Raw genomic sequence first — 23,789 nt, forward strand, 5'->3', positions numbered from 1 at the left:
CGGAAGGGGCGCTTGGCTCAAGTGGTAGAACGCCAGCCTTGAGCTGCAGAGCTCAGGAACAGCGCCCAGGCCCAGAGCTCAAGCCCGACGACTGACCGGAAAAAAAAAACAAACCGGAACAAAGAAACGAAATGTACTCATTACCTGTCTTATGTAACTGTTAGCTGTTGGTACATCACCTCTATAATAACAAAAACTAATATTAAAAAAGAGCTGCCGGCTGAGGCCACTTCGCCCGGCTCCCTATTAATGCACTCATTGGACAGTGACCAAAGCCGTAGTGGAAGGAGGGTGTGGGGTAGTGCACAGCAGCCAGACATGCTGGGCGGGCCTGGAGGCCCATGGGTGCTTTCTGACTGGACACACTCTGGTCTCCATCAGCCTCTCACTCCAGCCAACTTGAGGGAGTGGGGCAGGTGGGCAGGAGGCTGGCCAGGAGGGGGGGAGGAGAGGAGAGGAGGGGAAAGGGCAGAGGGGAGAAGATGGGAGGGGACAAAGGGAGAGAGGAAGAGGGAAGGAGATGAAGGGGAGTGGGAGGATGGAAGGAGAGAGGTGGAGCAGACAAGGAAGAGGAAGAAAGGAGGAGGAAGGGGAGAGAATGAAAACATAAGTGTGGTCGCATCTGCCTAGGGGAAGAAAGCTCACAGGCCACCAGGGTTTAACTTATTTTTATGATGTCGCTTAAATATGTACATATAGAACGCGGAGCATAAACTCCTAAATCACACAACTGAAAGACTAAAGTAAATGTGCAGATTAAATATCATCAGAAGAGCACAGCCAATAAAGTTCAAAGCATCTCTGAGGTGAAAAAAAAAGAAAGAGGGCTGGGAATATGGCCTAGTGGCAACAGTGCTCGCCTTGTACACGTGAAGCCCTGGGTTCAATTCCTCAGCAACACATATATAGAAAACGGCCGGAAGTGGTGCTGTGGCTCAAGTGGTAGAGTGTTAGCCTTGAGCAAAAAGAATCCAGGGACAGTGCTCAGGCCCTGAGTTCACGCCCCAGGACTGGCAAAAAAAAAAATAGAGAGAGGGAGGGAGAGATGGAGGGAAGGAGGCAGGAACCAGAAAAAAAAAAACAGAAATATTCTAGTTCAAGCCCCAGTATTGGCTGGGGATATGGCCTAGTGGCTAGAGTGCTTGCCTCGTATACACGAGGCCCTAGGTTCGATTCCCCAGCACCACATATACAGAAAATGGCCAGAAGTGGAGCTGTGGCTCAAGTGGCAGAGTGCTAGCCTTGAGCAAGAAGATGCCAGGGACAGTGCTCAGGCCCAGAGTTCAAGGCCCAGGACTGGCCAAAAAAAAAAAAAAGAAAAGAAAAATGTAAGAGGCTATATAAAATGAATTGCAAAATGTTGCTGAAACATGTAATAGAAGTCTTGAAAATTGGAGACACAAGGTATATAGTCTTAGAAAAAAAAATGAATCCTATAAAGATACCAATTTTCAGGGCTGGGGATATGGCCTAGTGGTGAGAGCGCTTGCCTCGTATACATGAGGCCCTGGGTTCGATTCCCCAGCACCACATATACAGAAAATGGCCAGAAGTGGCGCTGTGGCTCAAGTGGCAGAGTGCTAGCCTTGAGCAAGAAGATGCCAGGGACAGTGCTCAGGCCCGGAGTTCAAGGCCCAGGACTGGCACAAAAAAAATATACCAATTTTCTTTTTGTCAGTCATGAGGCTTGAACTCTGGGACTAGGCGCTGTCCCTGAGCGCTTCACTTCAAGGCTAGCGCTCTACCACTTGAGCCACAGCACCACTTCCAGCTGTTTTCCGGTGGTTAACTGGAGATAAGTGTCTCACAGACTTTCCTGTCCGGGCTGGCTTTGAACCACGATCTCAGGGCTCAGTCTCCTGAGGAGCTGGGATTGCGGGTGTGAGCCGCCAGCACTCCGCTCGGTCTTTATTTCCGAGTTCTCCCTCCTCAACCATCAGTCACAAAGACTTTGATGTTCTATTTCCATCATTGCCCAAGAAAATGACTCAAATCCTAAGACATAATATCATCACTTTATTTAGGAGATAATCAAATACAATACAGGACTGACATGGATAAACAGCTATAGTATGCTGATAACTACATTTCCAGGAGATCCAGTCACTGTAACCAGGGAGAGAAACCAAGCGGGCGTCTAAGTGAGAGCAGTGTTGTAGGCAGGCGCTCTCCCCCGAGTTGTAGTGGAGGCAGCCTCGGTGTGGTGGTCGTCGCACGGAGAAGGCAGCAGTGACTGCAGGAGCCACGCATCCCGGCTCCGCTCTGCTCAGCGGTAGGCTCTGCTGAATTCTTGGAGGGCCCAGCGCTTGTTCTCCGTTGCCTGTTTGAGCTGGGTGTACTCTTTTACCAGCCTGTCAAATTCCTCCCCAAGGACCTCATAGGTGTTCAGGACCTGTTGTGACTTCTCCATGTCCTGTTCTTGTAAGCGAATGGCTCCCTCTAAACGGTCTCTAGAAGCCCAGGAAAAGAAGGCTCAAGGTAAGATACTAGGTAAGCATGCCTGTATTCCCAGCTACTCGGGAAGGTGAGATCTGAGGATGGAGGTCTGAAGCCTGTCCAAGCAAGAGGAGTCCACGAGACTCTTATTTTCAATTAATCACTAAAAAGCCAGACGTGAAACTGTGGCTTAAGAGAACCAGTCTTGAGAAAAAACAACAATACTAAAGGACAGCATCGAGGCCCTGAGTTCAAGCCCCAGTCCTGGCACATTAAATAAGCAAACAAATAAATAAAGGCCCTGAGGAAATAAGCAGAATGGGAACGCAGTAAGATGACCAAGTCTGGAGGGAGTGGGAGCCAGCCAGGACAGCTGCACCGGCTCTGGGGGGGCTCACCTGATGAGACGGTGAGCTTCCACCTTCTCAGCAGTGTAAGTATCAGACAGAATCTTTAGCTCCTCCATCCTGGCAGAGGGAAGAAACAAGGGCCACGTGAACGGAACACACTCAGTACCCGTCAGTGGGCAAAGGTGTGGACTCTTTAGGGATCAGACAGTCAAGGTCACGCCGAATCCCGGAGCCATGGATCTCCAGGAAACCACCCGCTTCAGGACTGTGCCCACACCCACAGCCTGGAGGCGGAATCTGAGGATGGGGATTCCAAGCCAGCTCACACGTGAAACTCTTATCTCCAATTAACTACAGAAAGCTGGAAGTGGTACTGTGGTCCAGGTGGTAGAGCTCTAGCCTGAGCACAAAAGCTCAGGGACAGCGCCCTGGCACTGAGTTCAAACCCCGGATCGGCACACGCACAAAAACACCAAATAAATACTATTTCAGAAAGCAGAAACTTGGGCTGGGAATACGACCTAGTGGTAGAGTGTTCGCCTCGTATACACGAAGCCCTGGGTTCGATTCCTCAGCACCACATATAGAGAAAAAGCCGGAAGTGGCGCTGTGGCTCAAGTGGCAGAGTGCTAGCCTTGAGCAAAAAGAAGCCAGGGACAGTGCTCAGGCCCCGAGTGCAAGGCCCAGGACTGGCCAAAAACAAAAACAAAACAGAAAGCAGAATCGAAAAGACTCAAGAATGCTGAAAAAAAAAGAATGCTGAAAGCTTCCGGGTAATGTAAAGGCTAACACTGTGTGACATTCACTGAGTATCATGGTGGGAAGGGTGAGGCCATCTGTCTGCTGCACGGGGCTCGCGGCTCACCTCATCTTGAGGATCATGGCGCTGCACTTGACTTCCAAGTACTGGGCATTGGTGCGGTGGAGCTCGGACTGCGTCTTCAGCCGGTGCTCCTGCAGAAGCCGCTGCAGCAAGGCCAGGCAGCGCAGAAGGACCTGATCCCCAGAGGCAGACACGGGAGGAAGGAGAGCCCATCAGACCCCTCGGCTTCCCTCAGGAGGCCCTGGGGGCCGAGGAAGGGGGCGGAACCTGGGAGTAGGTGGCGCTCTTCTTCTCCAGCAGCACCAGCTGCTCCTCCTGCTGGGTCTTGGCGTCCTGGCACTGCTGCTTCTCATCCGCCAGGGCCTCTGCCAGTTTCCACACCTTTGCGGCCTTCAGGTTTTCACTGTCAGCATCTGGGCAACGACACGGGGGCCTGACAGGAAAACCCCAACGGCTACGGCCCTGGAACGATCTCTGTACCTCACTCCTACAGCCAGGCCTCCAACGTCTGCCTTCTAGGTTTTTCTGATGTCTGCCTCTCATAATTAGGTTCAGTCTCATGTTTGATTTCTGATTTGGCCCTGAATTTTCTTTTTTTGTTTTTGTGCCAGTACTGAGGCTTAAACTCAAGGCCCCACGCTCACTTAGCTTCTTATGCTCAAGGCTGGTGCTATATACCACTTGAATCAAACCTCTACTCTAGCTTGTTTTGCTAGTTAACTGGATATAAAAGTCTCTCAGAGGGGCTGGGGATATGGCCTAGTGGCAAGAGTGCTTGCCTCGTATACATGAGGCCCTGGGTTCAATTCCCCAGCACCACATATACAGAAAATGGCCAGAAGTGGGCTGTGGCTCAAGTGGCAGAGTGCTAGCCTTGAGCAAGAAGAAGCCAGGGACAGTGCTCAGGCCCTGAGTCGAAGCCCCAGGACAATCTCTCAGAGAGGCTGGGAATATGGTCCAGTGGTAGAGTGCTTGCCTCGCATGCATGAAGCCCTAGGTTCGATTCTTTAGCATCACATAAATAGAAAAAGCCAGAAGTGGTGTCGTGGCTCAAGTGGTAGAGTGCTAGCCTTGAGTAGAAAGAGCTCAGGGACAGGGCCCAGGCCCAGAGTTCAAGCCCCACAATGGACAAAGAAAAAAAAGTCTCTAAGAGCCTAGCACTGATGGCCCACACCTGTAATCCTCAGGAGACTGAGATCTGAGGATTGTGGTTCAAAGCCATCCTGAACAGGAAAGTCTGTAAGACTCTTATCTCCAGTTAACCACTAGAAAATCAGAAGTGGTAGCTCAAAGCGGTAGAGCAGGAACACTGAGCAAAAGAGCTCAGGGACAGCACCCAGGCCCAGAGTTCAAGCCCCATGACTGACTTACAAGTAAACTTTCTTCCCTCTGCCATTTTGACCCTCCTGGGGACTCTCTGCTCAGCACCGTGCCAAATAAAAGGAGCCCTTGCAAAAGATAATTTATTTTACCACCAAGGATATAAACAAATAAGCACTGCTTGTTTTTCCTTCCCCTCCCCTCCCCTTTTTTCTTTTTTCAACAGTCGTAGAGTTTGAATTCAAGGCCTCACACTCTATCATTATGTTCCTAGTCCAAGCATTTCTTTTTTTGTTTGTTTGTTTTTGTTTTTGGTCAGTCCGGGGCCTTGGACTCAGGGCCTGAGCACTGTCCCTGGCTTCTTTTTGCTCAAGGCTAGCACTCTGCCACTTGAGCCACAGTGCGACTTCTGGCCATTTTCTATATGTGTGGTGCTGGGGAATCGAACCCAGGGCTTCATGTATATGAGGCAAGCAACTCTTGTCACTAGGCCATATCCCCAGCCCTAGTCCAAGCATTTCTGACTCCAAAGTTCAAATATTTTATTGTCAAGAGAGCAACTGGGTATCGGTGGCTCACACCTGTAATCCTAGGAACTCAGGAGGATGAGATCTGGGGTCATAGTTTGAAGCCAGGCCAAGGAAGGAAAGTCCACGAGACTCTTACCTCCAATTAACACTCTGAAAATCGGAAGTGGCGCTGTGGTTCAACGTGGTAGAGCGCTAGCCTTGAACAAAAGAGCTCAGGGACAGCGCCCAGGCCCAGGGAATTCAAGCCCCATGACCAAAAAAAAAAAAAAAAAAAGCCTGGGAACCTGGAAGTGACCTGTGGGCGAGCAGAAGAGGCCCACGCACCTGAGCTGGGATCATGGTAGCACAGCAGAGTGAAGCATTTCCTCTTGAGCTGCTCTTCCACTTCCAGCTGGAGCCGAGCTCTCATCCACGCAAAGTCCTGCAGCCACAACAGCAAACAGACTGTGTCAGCTAGAAGACTTGCCAGCGAACACGTGCCCAGAGCCTCACTGATCACCAGGAGGAGGCGTGCGCGCAGCCTACACAATTAGCAAATGAGGGAGTGCGGGCTCAGCTCGGCAGCAGAGCGCTTGCCTACCTTGTGCCCTGAATCGGATCCCCAGCACCACGATAAAAGAAGAAAATCAGCAAAAAGTAAAACACCTGGCAAGATCCCACGATGGTAGAAAGGCAGGGCCACAGGAGCACTGGCAGCCCCTTTCTGGAGGGCAGTAGGGCAGTCTGACCCAGGTGCCCCGTGGGGTACGTGCCACCCAGAAAGCCCACTCTGGGCACCAGCACGAGGGAAGTAATTGTACAAAGGCAAAGGCACGGTGGACCACCATGGTCATCTCCGTGTGGTTTCTCATAGAGAAACGTGAGAGTAACTTTAATATCCATTGATGAGGTTAAGCAAATTACGTGATATCCACTCAACGGAGTCCTAGCGGTGATTTAAACGCAGGATATATAAGGACGCTGGTGATCAGGTGCCTAGGCACTGACACCGGGGGTGTCATCTTACTTACATCTATGTGTGGAGTTGGAAAAGTCTATTAAAAACACATTACATCAAAACAGACTATGCTGGGCTGGGAACATGGCTTAGAGGTAGAGTGCTCGCCTCGTGTACATGAAGCCCTGGGTTCGATTCTTCAACACCACATACATAGAAAAAGCCGAAGTGGCGCTGTGGCTCACGTGGCAGAGTGCTAGCCTCGAGCAAGAAGAAGCCAGGGACAGTGCCCAGGCCCTGAGTCCAAGCCCCAGGACTGGCAAAAAAACAAAACAAAACATAACAAGCCAGGCACTCTTATATCTCTAATCCTGAAGATCAAGGTTCAAAGCCAGCACAGGCAGCAAAGTCTATGCGACTCTTATCTCCAATTAACCACCAGAAAGCCGGAAGTGGAGCTCAAGTGACAGTGCTAGCCTTGAGTACAAAAGCAAATTAGAGCATGAAACTGAGTTGAAGCTCCAGTACTGATGCTCGCCGGTGCAAGGATTACAGGCGTGAGCCCCCAGCACCCAGCTACGTAATACTGTATTCCTAGAGGAGTATTCCAGCTTTCTTTCTATGAAATGTTTTCCTTATATGAGCTTAATCACAATAGATGTATACCATTTTTACAAAACAATAATAATAACAATTACATATATATATTCTTTTTTTTGCCAGTCCCGGGGGCTTGAATTCAGGGTCTGGTAACTGTCCTTGAGCTTTGTTTTTTGTTTGTTTGTCTTGCTCAAGGCTAGTGCTCTACCATTTGAGCTACAGCACCACTTTTCTGTGTATATGGTACTGAGGAATTGAACCTGGGGTTTTGTGCATGCTAGGCAAGCACTCTACCACTAGGCCACACTCTCTGCCCAAAACAGTAATTTTTTGTTGTTGTTTTGTTTTTGCCAGTCCTGGGCCTTGGACTCAGGGCCTGAGCACTGTCCCTGGCTTCTTTTTGCTCAAGGCTAGCACTCTGCCACTTGAGCCACAGCGCCGCTTCTGGCCATTTTCTGTATATGTGGTGCTGGGGAATCGAACCCAGGGCTTCATGTATGCGCGGCGAGCACTCTGCCACTAGGCTGTATTCCTAGCCCCCAAACAGTAATTATTAACAAGAAAATGAAGCCATTTCCCTCTTGACCCCATCCCTACCTCGGAGGGTGGCATGAGCTCGAGCAGATCTGCCTTCTCCAACCCGAGCAGCGAAGGCGTCTCTCTCTCCTGGCTGGGACCCAAAAGCTGGGTCAATTCAGTCACAAGCAGCCGTTGTTCAAGGGTCTCATGAAACTGAGGGAGACATTAACAACAGACACAGTGACAATAGAACTCTTCCCACTCTGCGCCGGCCACCCGCACAGGTCATCAAACCTGTCCCCTCCTTCAGATAACTTCACATGCATGGCCCTTGTCTCCCCTCCCCCTCCTTTCCTTTTCCTTCTTCCTTCTCTCCCTCCTTCCCAAGTGAAGTCTCACTTTCAAATTGCTGCAGCTTGGTCCTCCTGCCTCAGGGCTGAGACTTCGGATGTGTACTGCCACACCTTGGCTGGCCTGGTCACACTCGTGGTTGGTAACCGACACTGACCCCATCTCTTTAGCCTCACCTTTTTGTCCTCCGAAGTTAAATTTGTGCCCTGTGTCTTCACATAGTAGTCCACAAGCAGCTCTTGAATGACTCGCTGTAAAATCTCAGACCTCAACCATGCTGTCTTATGGAGTCGAACTTCCTTCCATGCCTAGAAAACCAAGAGTTTCTAGCTAGGAACCTTTCCCTCAGAAGGATTTTCTGTTCCTCCTGGCTCCCTATTGGCAAGGCCCTTACCTGAGCCTGTTCCGTTGCCAGGGTGAGGCTTAAACCGCTCTCATCCACATGCTGGGAGAGACTCAGCAGGAGCTTGCTGAAGTAGGGGTGCTGTAACAGGTCTTCTTCACTCAGGTTACAAGGAGGAAACTGTTTGCCGCATACTTCAGAGCATAGGGACAAAAAAAGCAAAAAGGTGCGGGGCCCTGGTGGCTCACACCTGTTTTCAGTCTACAGCACAAGTAGATTTTGAATCAACACTAACAGGAATCCATATAATCTGTTTCCCAATAAAAGAGTGTTCAAGAAGCCCCATGAAACATAGGCTTCTATGAGAAAAAACTATTCTAGTGGATATTATTGATCCTTTTTATTACAGAAGGCAAGAACAAATAAGACCTCTCTAAATAAGTCATCAGCCCTGGCTCACACCTGTAATCCTAGCTACTCAGGAGGCTGACATCTGAGGATCCTGGTTCAAAGCCAGCTCGGTCAAGAAAGTCTGTGAGGGGCTGGGAATATGGCCTAGTGGCAAGATAGCTTGCCTCGTATACATGAAGCCCTGGGTTCGATTCCCCAGCACCACATATATAGAAAACGGCCAGAAGTGGCGCTATGGCTCAAGTGGCAAAGGAAGCCAGGGACAGTGCTCAGGCCCTGAGTCCAAGCCCCAGGACTGGAAAAAAAAAAAAGAAAGAAAGTCTGTGAGACTCCTATCTCCAATTAACCACCAGAAAACCAGAAGTAGTACTGTGGCTCCAGTGGTAGCCTTGAGCTGAAGAGCTCAGGAACAGAGCCCAGACCTAGAGAGTTCAAGCAAGCCCCATGACCAACAAAAACTAACCAAGTCATCAACCCTTTTGCAAATTCTACCCATACCTTGTTGTAATATTTCCATCCCCTCTCCAGGGGAGCAGAAATCTCCGGATGCCATTTTATTTCCTTGGGAATCTTATCTCTGCGGAACCAAATGGAAGAACATGAACGATAAAATAACAGATGAAACTATCTTGGGTTGGGGTTTCTGTTGTCCACCGTCTAGGAGGGGACCTCAGGGATAACTCTTTCAGAGAAGAGTATCACACACCTTGGCCTCTAAAGCTGTTAGACAAGGGGTTGTTTTTGTTTTGTTTTTCAATGTATTTGGGCTCAAACCCAGAGCCTAGTGCTCTCACTGGGCTTTTTCATTCAGGCGGATGCTATTCCACGTGGGCCACATCTCCACTTTGGAGGACCTCCACACTTGTGGCTAGTCAACTGGAGATAAGAATCTTTCAGATTTGCCTACTCTGGCTGGCTCTCAACCAAGAATCTCCAATCTTGGCTTCCTGAGTAGCTAGGATTATAGACATGAGCCACCAGCCCCTTGCCAGTACCAAAATATTTTGCATACCAAGCACCTAAAGGTTTCCACTTGTTCCAAGATGTCCAAAAGCAGTCTCTTTCTAAAAAGAAAAAAAACGTCATCTTACTAGGGGCTCATCAGGATTCCCCCTACCACCGAACTATTAAGGCTAAGCTATTAGTTTCATGATAAGATAAACTGAAGAAAGGATGCGGACATCAAGGTCTTGCTTTTTCTCCTATTCAAAGAGCTCAGACATCAAATTCCACTAGGTCTTATTTGGAGATTTTCTTGGTGCTATTTTTTTTGTCTTTTATTAGTCTACTGGTAGCTTTTTTTTTTTGTTTGTTTAAGCATCCTTGTTGCTCCTTTACTTTTATTTAATTTTATTGAGAAGGTTGTGTACAGAGGGGTTGCAGTCAGCAGTGTCAGCCCCTCCCTCATCCTCTCCCAGTTTCTCCCCCACTAAATTTTATGATCATTAACTCTAGTCATCATACTTAGGTAGTGAGAATTTTTTTCTACATCTGAACTATGTATTTGTTTTTTGGGTTTTGTGGGGTTTTTTTTTTTTTTGCCAGTCCTGGAGCTTGAACTCAGGGCCTGAGCACTGTCCCTGGCTTCTTGTTGGTCAAGGCTAGCACTCTGCCACCAGGCCACACTCCCAGCCCTGAAATATGTGTTGTTGTTTTTTAATTTTCTGTGTTTGCACGGGGGCTTGAACTCAGGGCGCTTTTCTTTAGCTTTCTGCTCAAGGCGGGCGCTCTACCCCTGGAGCCACAGCTCCACTTTCAGCTTTTTGGTGGCCCATAGGGGATAAGGGTCTCAAGGGGGGGCTGGGAATGTGGCCTAGTGGCAAGAGCGCTCGCCTCATATACATGAGGCCCTGGGTTCGATTCCCCAGCACCACATATACAGAAAACGGCCAGAAGTGGCGCTGTGGCTCAGTGGCAGAGTGCTAGCCTTGAGCGGGAAGAAGCCAGGGACAGTGCTCAGGCCCTGAGTCCCAGGCCCGGACCGCCGGGGAAAAGTTCTGCCGACAGCCCCCTCGCACGCGCACGGAGCCGGGCTCGGCCAGCCGCGGCTCCCTCCGGGGTGCCAGGGTTCGGCCGCCGCCCTCCGCCCCGCGCCCCGCGCCCCGCGCCCCGCGCCCCCCGCCTCGCCGAAGCCAACCTGCACTCCTGGGGCCGCCCCCGCCGCGCCCCGGCTCCGGAGCCGCTCACGCGGGCCTGGCGCGGAGCCTGGGGGACCAGGCCCGGGAGCACCGCGCGGCAAGGCCCGACGCCGGGCGGAAAACGCACCGGCCGTGCCCGGGAGAGCGGGCGGCCGGCGCGGGGCCTGCCGTTCCCGCCTCAACCTGGCTCCGCCCCTCGCCGGGCGCCCCGCCCCGCCCGGAGTCCCGCCCCGCGTCGCCAGGGCCCCGCCCCTCGCCCGGGCCCCGCCCCGCGTCGCCAGAGCCACGCCCCTTCGCCCGGCCCCGCCCCCTAACGGCCCGCTGGGCGGCGTCCCCCGCCCCCGCCCCCCCCACGGCGTCGCGAACCCTCGTGGGCCTCGCCTCGGCTCCGGACCCCGTGGGGATGGCCGGCGCTTGCGGACGCGCTTCCCCGCGGGCCACTCGGGCCACCCCCTCCTGAGGACGCCGGCGTCCCGGGCCGGACCCCGCTTCGTTCTGAAGGAGTCTTAGGCGGAACTCCTCCAAGCTAAGGTTAAGCTCAAGGTCGAGGCCCCGCGGGCCCCCGCGGCCCCCCGCGGCTCCCCGCGGCGGAGGTGTGAGTTTCCCACCCCAGGCTCCTGCCCCACCGCCCCAGTCACCCCTCTTCATCTCCAACCCAGCCCCTGGGCCTGCGCCCCGCCGAGGCCTGAACTCAGGCCCGGTGCTGCCCTCAGCCTTTGGCTCCAGCCCCTGAGCCCCACCTCGGGAGCCCATTGGAGACCGGAGTCTCGCGGACTCCTCTTCCCGGGCTGGATTCAAACCACAGCCCTCCTGTCTCCGACTCCTAAATAGCTGGGATTACAGAGGTGAGCCTCCAGCGCCTGGACTAGGTGAACTACTCCTCAAACAAAAACAAAAGTGGGCTGGGAAGGTGGCTTAGTGGCAGAGGGCTTGCCTGGCGCGCACGAAGCCCTGGGTTCGGTTCCTCGGCACCACAGACACAGAAAAGGCCAGAAGTGGTGCTGTGGCTCAAGTGGCAGAGTGCCAGCCTTGAGCACAGAGAGGCTCTGGGACCGTGGACTGGCAGAAGCAAAACCAAAGCATGCATGTGGCAGCATGCGCCTGTACTGTAAGCTGCTCTGGAGGAACCAAGGTTATGAAATTTCATGCATCAGAGAAAAATTGGGTAGCTTGAGGTGGGCAAGACGCGCTTGGATTTGGATTTTCACGACTCTTAGAACCCACCGGAGAATGCTATGTAAGCACACATGGAGGAATGGCATGGTCCAGCACACAAGTTCAGATCCCTGGTCAGCTCTTCAACTGCCACCTTTCATGTTTAATACTAGAGTGCTGTCCTTTTTCCAGAGGCTTTTAAAAAGCATTTATGCTTTTAAAAATCATTTATGCTTCTTCAGGCATAATGTCCCTAACAAATAGCCCTTAGAACAAAAAGGCAAGCATGCTTTGGTGATTCAGAGCTAATCAGACATCTACTGAAATTCCATCAACCAGACTTGTCAGGTTCTCAAATATGGGACTACAAAGCTTTGGCTAAGCGCCCCGCTGGTGGCTGAGGCCTGTAGTCCTAGCTACTCAGGAGGCTGAGATCTCAGGATCACATTCAAAGCCATCAGGGACAGGAAAGTGCGCGAGACTCCTATCTCCAATTAACCACCGGAAAACTGGAAGTGGTGGGTGGCTCAAGTGGTAGAGCGCTAGCCTTGAGCTGAAGAGCTCAGGGACAGTGCCAGGCTCAGAGTTCAAGCCCCAAGCCAAGAAAAAAAAAAGCTTTGCCAAAGGGCTCCAAAGTAACTATGGACTGAGGAGGTGAAGGGTTCAGAGGCCTGTTTTCAGGAGACAGGATGGAGGAGGTAGTGGTGGGAAGCCCTATATTAAACTAGGCCTTCATATGCAATTACCTGTTTGCTGTTTGTCTCTCGAACAAGTCCTATGACCTTGGACTTCAAGTTTCCTCATCTGTCAAAAGGAGGTAATAACGTATTTCTAGCTCCTCCAATCTCATAGTAAGTGTTGATGTAATGCGCAAATGAGATAATGGCTGAGAGAGTGCATTGGAAGACTGTAAAAGCGAGATCTCTTAAATTGACACTTATTAAGCATTTATTAAGTGACTTGGGAGAGACACATAAATAAATATGACCTAGTCCTTGTCCTATGCACATGAAAAGCCAGTGATACAAGACAGCACATAACTGTCAAAAGAGCAACTTAGATTATAAATATACTAGAGGAGCTTGGAGAGGATACAGAGCTTTTTCTGCAGAAATAGAAAGGAAAGACTGTGAAATAAATCTTACTTTTCACTGGGCCTGGAAGGAGATAGAAACTTTGAATCATTTAGAATAGAAGAAACATCCTAGCAAGGGAGGCAGAGATGGGGGAATCAGCTGCATTCTAGGTCTAAGAGGAAATAGGACCCATCTGAATGAAGAGATTTTGTATCATATTTCTGTTAGGCCACAAAGCTGAGCTTATAGTTAAAAATACATCTGAGGGAGCTGGGAATGTGGTTTAGCAGTAGAGTGCTTGCCTTGCATGGTTGAAGCCCTGGGTTCAACTCCTTGGCGACACATAAACAGCAAAGGAAGCCAGGGACAGTGCTCAGGCCCTGAGTTCAAGGCCCAGGACTGGCCAAAAAAAAAAGGCATCTGAGTACTGAGAAAAGTATTAAAATCAGATACCATCTGGCATTCTTGTTTTTGTTTTTGTTTTGTTTTGGTACTGGAGATCGAACCCAGGACGTTGCACTTGCTAGGCAAGCGCTTTGCCACTGAGCTACATCCCAGCCCCATCTGGCATTCTTTTTTTTTGGGGGGGGAGGGGGGCCAGTCCTGGGCCTTGGACTCAGGGCCTGAGCACTGTCCCTGGCTTCTTCCCACTCAAGGCTAGCACTCTGCCACTTGAGCCACAGCGCCACTTCTGGCCATTTTCTGTATATGTGGTGCTGGGGAATCGAACCCAGGGCCTCATGTATATGAGGCAAGCTCTCTTGCCACTAGGCCATATCCCCAGCCCCCATCTGGCATTCTTGAGCAAGCAAAAACAAAAAGTCACAAAAGAGGTCCAAGAATTTTCTCCCTCTCCCGGCACCTCACTTTTTTATTTTTTGTTGGTCATGGGGCTTGAACTCAGGGCCTGAGCACTGTCCCTGAGCTTCTTTTGCTCAAGGCTAGCACTCTACAGAGCCACTTCCAGCTTTTTCTATGTATGTGGTGCTGAGGAATCGAATCCAGGGCTTCATGCATGCTAGGCAAGCACTATACCGCTAAGCCACATTCCCAGCCAAATTAATCAATTTTTAAAAAAGGGATTAATGTACACATAGCTCAAAAATTAAATACCAAATGAAGAAATAACCCAATCAATAAATGGATTAATAAATTGGACACCTCTCACAAGAAGAAGTTCAAATGGCTGATATATACATAAGCAGATGTTCAACAATCTTCCATAAAGGAAAACCACACCAGGATTCCATCTCACCTGTCAAAATGGCTATGATCAAGAAAACCAGCAACAAATGCTGGTGAGAATTGAGATGATAAAAGAAGGAAAAGAACATTCATACACTGTTGGTACAAATGTAAACTAATACAACCTGTATAGGGAGGTTAAAAAACAAAAACTAAAAGCGTGGCTTTGCCAGTTGCTAGTGGCTCTCACCTGTAATCCTAGCTACTCGGGAAGCTGAGATGAGAAGATCACAGTTCAAAGCCAGCTCAGGCAAGAGTTCATGAGATTCTTATCTTCAATTAAGCATCAAAAAAGCTGGAAGTGGGGCTGTGGCTCAAGTAGAGCACCAGCCTTGAGCAAAGAAAGCTCAGGAAGAACTTACAGTACCTGACTTGAAGCCCCGGGACCAGTACACACACATAAAAGGAAAGGAAAAGCTCAACTAAACGTAGACCTATGTTCTGATGCTGCTATCCAACTCTTGGGCATATATCTGGAAATGCACACGTCAGTACACATATGCACATGGATGTGGATCATGGCACTGTTCACAGTGGCCCAGGCATCCCTCAGTGGGCGAATAGATGGGGAAACTGTGATAGATGTTCAGCTACAAATGAAATGAAACTGTCATCTGCAGGAAAATGGGTAAAACTATAGAGATCATCGAGTTGGGCAAGATAAACCCCAAATGTTCAAAACCCCAAATGTTACCCATTTTTGCTCATACGCACAATGATATTAATGAGACATATGTATGAAAGGCAAACTTAGTGCAGGGGTAGAGAGAGGGAAACCACCAGGGTGGGGAGGGGAAAGAGGAGCAGGCAGCTGGTGGGGAGGGGCAGAGGGTGGAAGCTCATTACACATGTATGACAATAGCACTAGTGAAACCAAATACTGCTTTGAAAAGAAATTAAAGGGGCTGGGAATATGGCCTAGTGGTAGAGTGCTTGCCTCACATGAAACCCTGGGTTCGATTCCCCAGCCTCACATGTAGAGAAAAGGCCAGAAGTGGTGCTGTGGTTCAAGTGGTAGAGTGCTAGCCTTGAGCAAAAAGAAGCCAGGGATAGTGCTCAGGCCCTGAGTCCAAAAAAGAGAAGACTAAAGGAATATCAGAGGGGTGAACTTGTTCAAAATATACAGTGTATATAGAATTGTCAACAGGAGGCTCTTTGTACTATTTATGTAAACTAATAAAAATTAAGAGTTGAGAGGTAGTATACCAATGATAGATAGATGATTAATAGATAGATAGCAGATGGATATTTTGGGGGCTCCTTTGTTAATTCCTGTAGCTCCTACCACCTTTAGTCAGCTAATGCTCACTCTTACTCAAGGAAGTGTCCCTCCATAACCCAAGGCTCCCCTCCCAGTGCGTGAGCTACCAGAGCACTATGTGTTGAACGAGTTTTTAACCAACCACATCCCCAACGCAGACACAACCTAATATCCTAAATTGGTGGTTGGTTTTTGTTGTTGTTTCAATACACAGTTGAAATCCAAGACCCCACCCTGCTGGGTTTACTTGCTTGGCTGGCTCCTGCTTTTTTGGGGGGTGGAGGAGGGCTTGAACTCAGGGCCTCACAATTTCACTTAGCTTTTTCTGCCCAAAGGTTGGATCTACCACTTGAGCCACACCTCCACTTGTGGTATTTTGCTAGTTAATTGGAGATAGCAATCTTTTGGAAGCAGGGTATGAGTGGCTCTTGTCATTGGTAATCCTAGCTACTCAAGAGGCTGAGTTCGAGGATCACAGTTCAAAGCCAGCCTAGGGAGAGTCTTTTTTTTTCTTTTTTTTTGTAGGTCATGGGGCTTGAACTCTGGACCTGGACACTGTCCCTAGGCTCTTCAGCTCAAGTCCAGCACTCTACCACTTGAGCCACTTCAGGTTTTCTGGTGATTAATTGGAGAATAGAGGCGTGAGCCACAAGCCCCAGCATCCCAAAGACTCTTTTTTTTTTTTTTTTTTTTCCAGTCCTGGGCCTTGGACTCAGGGCCTGAGCACTGTCCCTGGCTTCTTTGTGCTCAAGGCTAGCACTCTGCCACTTGAGCCACAGTGCCACTTCTGGCCATTTTCAATATATGTGGTGCTAGGGAATCGAACCCAAGGCTTCATGTATACAAGGCAAGCACTCTTGCCACTAGGCCATGTTCCCAGCCCCATCCCAGAGACTCTTATCTCCAATTAACCACCTGGAAATTGGAAGTGGCACTGTGGCTCCAAGTGGTACAGCGCTAGTCTTGAGCTAAAAAGAAGCTCAGAGAAAGTGCCCAGGCCCCACTTTCAAGCCCCTGATCGACCAAAACACCAGCCATAACAACAAAAACCAGCTCTTCAATGTATCTGCCTAGGCTGGCTTTGAACTGAGATCTTCAGATCTCAGCCTCTTGCATTGCTAGAATTACAGAAGTGAGCCACCAGTGCCAGGCTTTAATTTGTTGATAATTATGAAATGGAGTTTGAGGGGAAGAGGAATTGTAACCTTTCAGGCTTGGACAATGTTTTCCTGCAGTTGTGTTATTAGATAGTGAATGGAAATTTACAAGAATTTGCAGGGACTTTGCCTCCCACACGCTCAAGTCAGGCAACAAAATGGTGCCCCAAAGAGAGACGCCGGGTGAGTCTGTAGTATTCTATTTATGAAACCAATGGGAACTTTTGATAGAATTTGTTCTCACACTAAAGAAAGGGGGCTTTAAATAACTAGTTGCAAAGCTGGGACATTCAAACAGCGTTTGGAATTTAGAATCACACGTCACTGACCAATCATTTAGAAAATCTTAAAAAGGAAATCATACCACTTTGAAAGTATTTGTATATTTTATGATATTATAGACTGAGAAAGTTGTTCCAGGGCTAAAAAGTTTTGCCTGTAGTTAGATATTTTAGAATTATTCTCAAGGCTGTTCACCAGAAAATGAAGGTATTCAGAGGACGATTGATGATTAAGGTAGAAAATTTTGTGCCCATTGTAAGTACATGATTTGAGAAGAAAATAAGAAGATAAAGAAAATATGTAATCAACCTATGACATCAGATGGAAATTTCAGAACAAATGTTCATAATGTGCCATTTTTGCAATTGCTTAGCACTTCCAAAGGGGTTTCAAATCCTGCCCCTTACCACTTCAAGGGTTGTCTGTCTGCCACACAAACTTGTTACACAAACTGGAATGAGCCTGTTTTTACTTGGAGACCTGATTGAGAATGAGTATATAAACTAGATCTGGTAGGAAATTTTAGACCTCAAAGAAAAGCTGAGAAATTTGGCTCCAAAAAAATGAGACAGATTGAAACAATTTTTACCAAAGGAATATGAGACTGTAAAGGAAACTGATTCAGAGGAGAAAGGCTAAGATCGTTTTGGAAAGCTAGATAGACACGGAGCACAAAGTGTACAGTCCTTTTTAGAACGATTGAGTTGTGTTGCTATAACTGGAAAGCACATGCAAGCTGATAAAAAAAAAAGTATTTCCTTGGATTTTAAACGGACAGTGACAGCCTTCTACTGATTGTGATCCTAGCCACTACATCTGAAAGAGATTTTTCTCCTTTAAAAAGTTGCCCAAGAGGGCAGGGAATGTGGCCTAGCGGTAGAGTGCTTGCCTAGTATTCATGAAGCCTTGGGTTTGATTTTTCAGCACCACATTGGCCCTGTAGCTCAAGTGGTAGAATGCTAGCCTTGAGCACAGAGAGGCTCAGGGACAGCGCCCAGGACCTGGGTTAAAAACAAACAAACAAACAAACGTGGGGCTGGGGATATGGCCTAGTGGTAGAGTGCTTGCCTTGTATACATGAGGCCCTGGGTTCGATTCCCCAGCACCACATATACAGAAAACGGCCAGAAGTGGCGCTGTGGCTCTAGTGGCAGAGTGCTAGTCTTGAGCAAAAGGAAGCCAGAGACAGTGCTCAGGCCCTGGGTTCAAGCCCAGGACTGCCAAAAAAAAAATTATGTAAGAGCCAGGCACCTGTGGCACAGGTGTGTAATCCTAGCTACTCAGGAGGCTGAAATCAGAGGATCATAGTTCAAAGCCAGTCAGGGCAGGAAAGTCTGAGACTCTTACCTCCAGTTAACCGCCAGAAAATGGGAAGTAGAGCTACCGCTCAAAGTGACAGAGCAGCGCTAGGCCTTGAGCAAAAGACCTCAAGGATGGTACCTAGGCCCTGACTTTACGCCCTACAAGCCCCAGAATCCCCTTTATAATTATCAACAAATTAAAGCCTGCCACTGGTGGCTCACTTCTGTAATTCTAGCTACTCAAGAGGCTGAAATCTGAAATTCTCAGTTCAAAGCCAGCCTAGGCAGATAACTTGAAGAGTTGTGGTTTTTGGTTTGCTTTGTTTTGTGTTTTTCTAGTCCTGGGGCTTGAACTCAGGGCCTGAGCACTCTCCCTGGCTTCTTTTTGCTCAAGGCTAGCACTCTGCCACCTGAGTCACAGCGCCACTTCTGGCTTTTTCAGTTTATGTGGTGCTGAGGAATCGAACCAAGGGCTTCATGTGTGCTGGGCAAGCACTCTAGCACTAGACACATTCCTGGTTGTTTTTAATACCAACTAATAATGTTTGCCAGAACCTATTAGAGTCAATTCTGATCATTCTTTTCACGTTTATCAGCTGGCATCTTTTCCTTCTCAACTAGGGCTCTGCATGTGTGTGTGCACACGCGTGTGTGTGAGGACGCTGAGGGTGCAGCTCAGTGGTAAAGTGTGCACATGGTGTGCACAAGCCCTTGGGTTTATCCCCAGCACCCAGCGGTGCTCGAGCTCTCCGTCCGTGCCTGTGGGCGCGGGCCGCAGTGCTCCCTGACCCTCTGGGTGGAAATCAAGCCTCGGCTCCCTCCCTCATCAGCACTCCGCACCCCGCTGCATGAGCTCTTCTGTGTGTAACCATCAATTACTTTGCACTTGTTAACATGTTGCTTACACTCTTCTCAAGTCATTTGATGTGTCAAGTTTGGCTCCCTGGACAGACTGTGACCTCTTCAAGGGCAGGGACTCTTGCAGTGCATTGCCTTTGCGTCTCACTGTGTGCTTCAATAGTGTGTGTGTGTGTGTGTGTGTGTGCATGTACATGCAGCTGGGGATTGGACCCAGGTGCTTTGTGTTAGGCAAGTGCTCTACTACTGAGCTATATCCCTACCCCTCTTTTACTTTGAGACAGAGTCTCACTGGAGTTGCATACACTGGCCTCAAAGTTATAGTCCAATACATAGGATGACCAGTTCTACAAGTACTTTGGCTACAATTAGTGCTACTTAACAACAAAGCAAGCATTTAAAAAAATACCTGAAGCTGGGTGCTGGTGCTCACACCTATAATCCTAGCTACTCAGGAGGCTGAGATCTGAGGATCAAGGTTCAAAGCCAGTGGGAGTAGGAAAGTCCACGAGACTCTTATCTCTAATTAACTACTGGAAAAGCTGGAAGTGGCGCTGTGGCTCAAGTGGAAGAGCACTAGCCTTGAGCTGAAGAGCTCAGGGACAGTGCCCAGGATGAGTTCAAGCCCCATGACCACAACCATCACCAACCACAAAAATACCTGAGGGCTGGGAATGTGGCCTAGTGGTAGAGTGCTTGCCTAGCATACATGAAACCGTGGGTTCCTTCCTCAGCACCACATACACAGAAAAATCCAGAAGTGACACTCTGACCCAAGGGGTAGAGTGCTAGCCTTGAAGCTCATGGATAGTGCCCAGGCCCTGAGTTCAAGGCCCAGGACTGGCCAAAAAATAAATGAGTGTCTGGCTCATGCCAGTAATCCTAGCTACTCAGGTGCCTGAGGTCTGGAAGATCAGTTTGAGGACAGCCCAGATATAAAAGTAGATTCCATCTTCAAAATAACCAGGAAGCTGGGCACTGGTGGCTCCCGCCTGCAATCCAAGCGACCCAGGAGGCTGAGATCTGAGGATACCAACTGAAAGCCAGACCTGGCAGGACAGTCCATTAGACTCTTTATCTCCAATTAACTATCAAAAACCAGAACTGGGGGGCCGGGGATATGGCCTGGTGGCAAGAGCGCTTGCCTCGTATACATGAAGACCTCGGTTCGATTCCCCAGCACCACATATACAGAAAATGGCCAGAAGTGGCGCTGTGGCTCAAGTAGTAGTGCTAGCCTTGAGCAAAAAGAAGCCAGGGACAGTGCTCAGGCCCTGAGTCCAAGGCCCAGGACTGGCAAAAAAACAAAACAAAAAAACCAGAAGTGGAGCTGTGATATTAAAGTGGTAGAACTCTAGCCTGGAGCAGAAAAGCTCAGAGACAGCACTAGGCCCTCAATGCAAGCCCTACGACTGACACGCACACTCAGAGCAAAAGGGTCAGCCGTTCGTCCTTTACAAGTGAAGCTGAGGACAGCTTTTCCCGGGGCCCACGGCTGGTCCCGCAGAGAGCGGGACTGACAAGGACAGAACGTACTGAGATTGATTAGACCTGGACGCTCCACTGTAAGGCTCTGAAGGGCTCAGGCCAGCGCTAGCGTTTGGGTGCTTCCAGAACATTAAACTAAATAAAAATGCATTAGCTCACTTGTTTTCCAATCCATTTATTTGACTCCTATTGCTTTACTTTTATTTTTTGTAGGTACACTCTGAAGTACTTTGTGCAACTGGCTCTTCACCTCATGGTAAAGGAGAGCCATCTCCAGCCTGATTAGAAATGGAACCTTACCATTTCTGACTTCAAGGACTTCAGATACTGGAGGACAGATGATCAAGACTATTAAGGAAAACGGCAGAGAAACCCTTATTCGTGGGGCTAGGAATGTGGCTTAGGGGTAGAGCGCTTGCCTAGCATGCATGAAGCCCTGGGTTCGATTCCTCAGCACCACATACACAGGAAAAGCCAGAAGTGGCGCTGTGGCTCAAGTGGCAGAGTGCTAGCCTTGAGTAAAAAGAAGCCAGGGACAGTGCTCAGGCCCTGAGTTCAAGCCCCAGGATTGGCCAAGTGTGTGTGTGTGTGTGTGTGTGTGTGTGTGTGTGTGCGTGCGTGTGTGTGTGTGCGTGTGTGCGCATGTTCTGATGCAGCGTGTACTTGGGGCCAGCCACTGATATGGGGCTGGTGGCTGGGACTGCTCTTAGCCACAAGCTGTTCTTCTAAGTCATTTTCACTATTTTCCCCTTAAAAGAAGTAGAAGAGGGGGCTGGAGATATGGCCTAGTGGCAAGAGTGCTTGCCTCATATACATGAAGCCCTGGGTTCAATTCCCCGGCACCACATATATAGAAAACAGCCAGAAGTGGCGCTGTGGCTCAAGTGGCAGAGTGCTAGCCTTGAGCGGGAAGAAGCCAGGGACAGTGCTCAGGCCCTGAGTCCAAGGCCCAGGACTGGCCAAAAAAAAAAAGAAGTAGAAGAGAACATTTGCAGGAAGTCTTGAGGAACCACAGGGCTGGACAGATCAGCACAGATGGAAAAAAGAATGACCCAATATTAGGAACAGGGGCAGGCCAAAATCAGAGAAAGAAACAAAAGGCAGGGCGGGCGCTGGTGGCTCCTGCCTGCAATCCTAGCTATTACCCAAGAGGCTGAGGTCCAAGGTTCACAGTTTGAAGTCATTTCAGGGCAGGGAAGTCCAAGAGACTCTCATCTCCAGCTAACCACTAAAAAGCCAGAAGTGGAGGTGTGGCTCAAGTGTAGAGCACCAGCCTTGAGAAAAAAGGCTAAGAGACAGAATCTAGGCCCTCAGTTCAAGCCCTAGTACTAGGGTGCGCGCACGCGCACACACACACACACACATGCACACACAGGTAGATCAATATCCCCAGAGTAAAAGGACTCAGGGCATGGATGTAAAGCTACGCGTTTGTCTGGTTTTCACAGACCTGCAGCAGCCTGGTGACAAGCTTTCCTGGTCTTTGTATTCATTAATTTAATAACAGTTCAAAAGAAGCAAATCTTTTTTTTTCCTGCCAGTCCTGGGGCTTGAACTCAGGGCCTGAGCACTGTCCCTGGCTTCTTTGTGCTCAAGGCTAGCACTCTGCCACTTGAGCCACAGTGCCACCTCTGGCTTTTTCTATATATGTGGTGCTGGGGAATCAAACCCAGGGCTTCATGCCTGCTAGGCAAGCATTCTACCACTAGGCCATATTCCCACCCCTGAAGAAGCAATCTTATGTTTAGTACAAGTAATTCAGTTTCAGGACATTTACCTTTCAAAAAAAAAAAAAGTACATTTCTCCCTCTGACAGTCAATTTATGAATCTAAATTCTTCCTCTCAGAAGCCTCTTCTACAGAATACTATAGTTGGCTGGTGTGGTCACCTTAGAATACCCCCAAAGGCGTAATCTGTGTCCTCAGAAGTTATTTCCAGAATGAAACTAAGTGATAGTGAACTAGACTTAAGGATCAAAAATTTACCAGACTAAATTCACTGAGAGCCGGTTTTCTGCTTATTGGTTTTTGTTTGTGCCAGTCCTGGAGATTGAAACTTAGGGCCTGGGTACTGCCCATGAGCTTTATTTGTTCAAATCTAGTGCTCTACCATTCGAGCCACGGCTCCACTTGTGGCTTTTTTGGTGCTTAATTGGAGATAAAAGTTGGAAAGACTTTCCTTCCCAGACTGGCTTCAAACCTTGGTCCTCAGATCTCAGCCTCCTCAGTAGCTAGGATTACAGGCTTGAGCTACTGCTGCCCAGCTTAGAGCCAGTTTTCTTTTTCTTTTGCCAGTCCTGGGCCTTGGACTCAGGGCCTGAGCACTGTCCCTGGCTTCTTCTTGCTCAAGGCTAGCACTCTGCCAACTTGAGCCACAGCGCCACTTCTGGCCATTTTCTATCTATGTGGTGCTGAGGAATTGAACCCAGGGCTTCAAGTATAGGAGGCAAGCACTCTTGCCACGAGGCCATATCCCCAGCCCTAGAGCCAGTTTTCTTAAACACCTCCAGCATTTCAAAAGGTTTAGCAGATTCACCCTTACTTATTGTTGCTGTTATATGTGTAGCTTTTTGTTGCTAGTCAACTGAGTACACCCTCGTGCCTGTGCACTTGTTTATGATACAGTGGTTATCTTTACAATATGAATGTATTATATACCAGACTAAAGCATCAAGGTCATTACTCCATTACAAAGCATGCTAAGTGCCAGTGGCGTGTGCCTGTGATCCGAGCTACTCAGGAGGCTGAGATCTGATCATAGTCCACAGCAGCCCCAGCAGGACAACTCTCGAGACTCTTCTCTCCTGTTACCTAGCAAAAAGCCAGAGTATGGCTCAAAATATTTGTGTTAGCCGTGAGCACACAAACTTAGGAATAGCACTAGGTCCCAAGTTCAAGCCCCAGGAACAGCATGCGTGAGCATGCACACATACGCAAAAGAGAAAAACCGTCCAGATGTGGTAGCTCATGTCTTTAGTCCTAGCGATTGCAGGCCAACCCCAGCGAAGTTAGATCTGATCAACAGAAACAAGCTGGGCATGATGGTGGGCATCCGTTACCCCAGCCATGTGAGGAGCCCCAGTGAGGAAGGGCCGTAGCCCAAGCTAGCCTACAGAAAAACAAGGCCCTCTCTCAACATACGAAAAACGTAGCACTGCAAGGGGCTCAGATGATAGGAGCCCCCGCCTAGCAGGCGAGGCACCTTGAA

At 49.1% G+C, this 23,789-nt stretch overlaps 1 protein-coding gene across 1 annotated transcript; it reads right to left on the reverse strand.

Moving 5' to 3' along the window:
* Window positions 1-1,999: 1,999 nt before the first annotated feature.
* On the reverse strand, window positions 2,000-10,916 carry Haus4 (HAUS augmin like complex subunit 4). The gene is made up of 11 exons (XM_048362756.1): window positions 10,758-10,916; window positions 9,633-9,684; window positions 9,119-9,197; window positions 8,261-8,403; window positions 8,043-8,174; window positions 7,594-7,728; window positions 5,784-5,880; window positions 3,877-4,022; window positions 3,652-3,782; window positions 2,835-2,903; window positions 2,000-2,450 (listed from the first exon to the last, which is right to left on the reverse strand). The coding sequence occupies exons 3-11, from the start codon at window positions 9,171-9,173 to the stop codon at window positions 2,267-2,269; spliced, it is 1,092 nt and encodes a 363-aa protein (XP_048218713.1). The 5' UTR covers window positions 9,174-9,197; window positions 9,633-9,684; window positions 10,758-10,916; the 3' UTR covers window positions 2,000-2,266.
* Between the last annotated feature and the right edge of the window lie 12,873 nt (window positions 10,917-23,789).

The sequence above is a fragment of the Perognathus longimembris genome, chromosome 14 (genome assembly GCF_023159225.1).
Source record: "Perognathus longimembris pacificus isolate PPM17 chromosome 14, ASM2315922v1, whole genome shotgun sequence".
Classification (NCBI taxonomy): domain Eukaryota; kingdom Metazoa; phylum Chordata; class Mammalia; order Rodentia; family Heteromyidae; genus Perognathus; species Perognathus longimembris.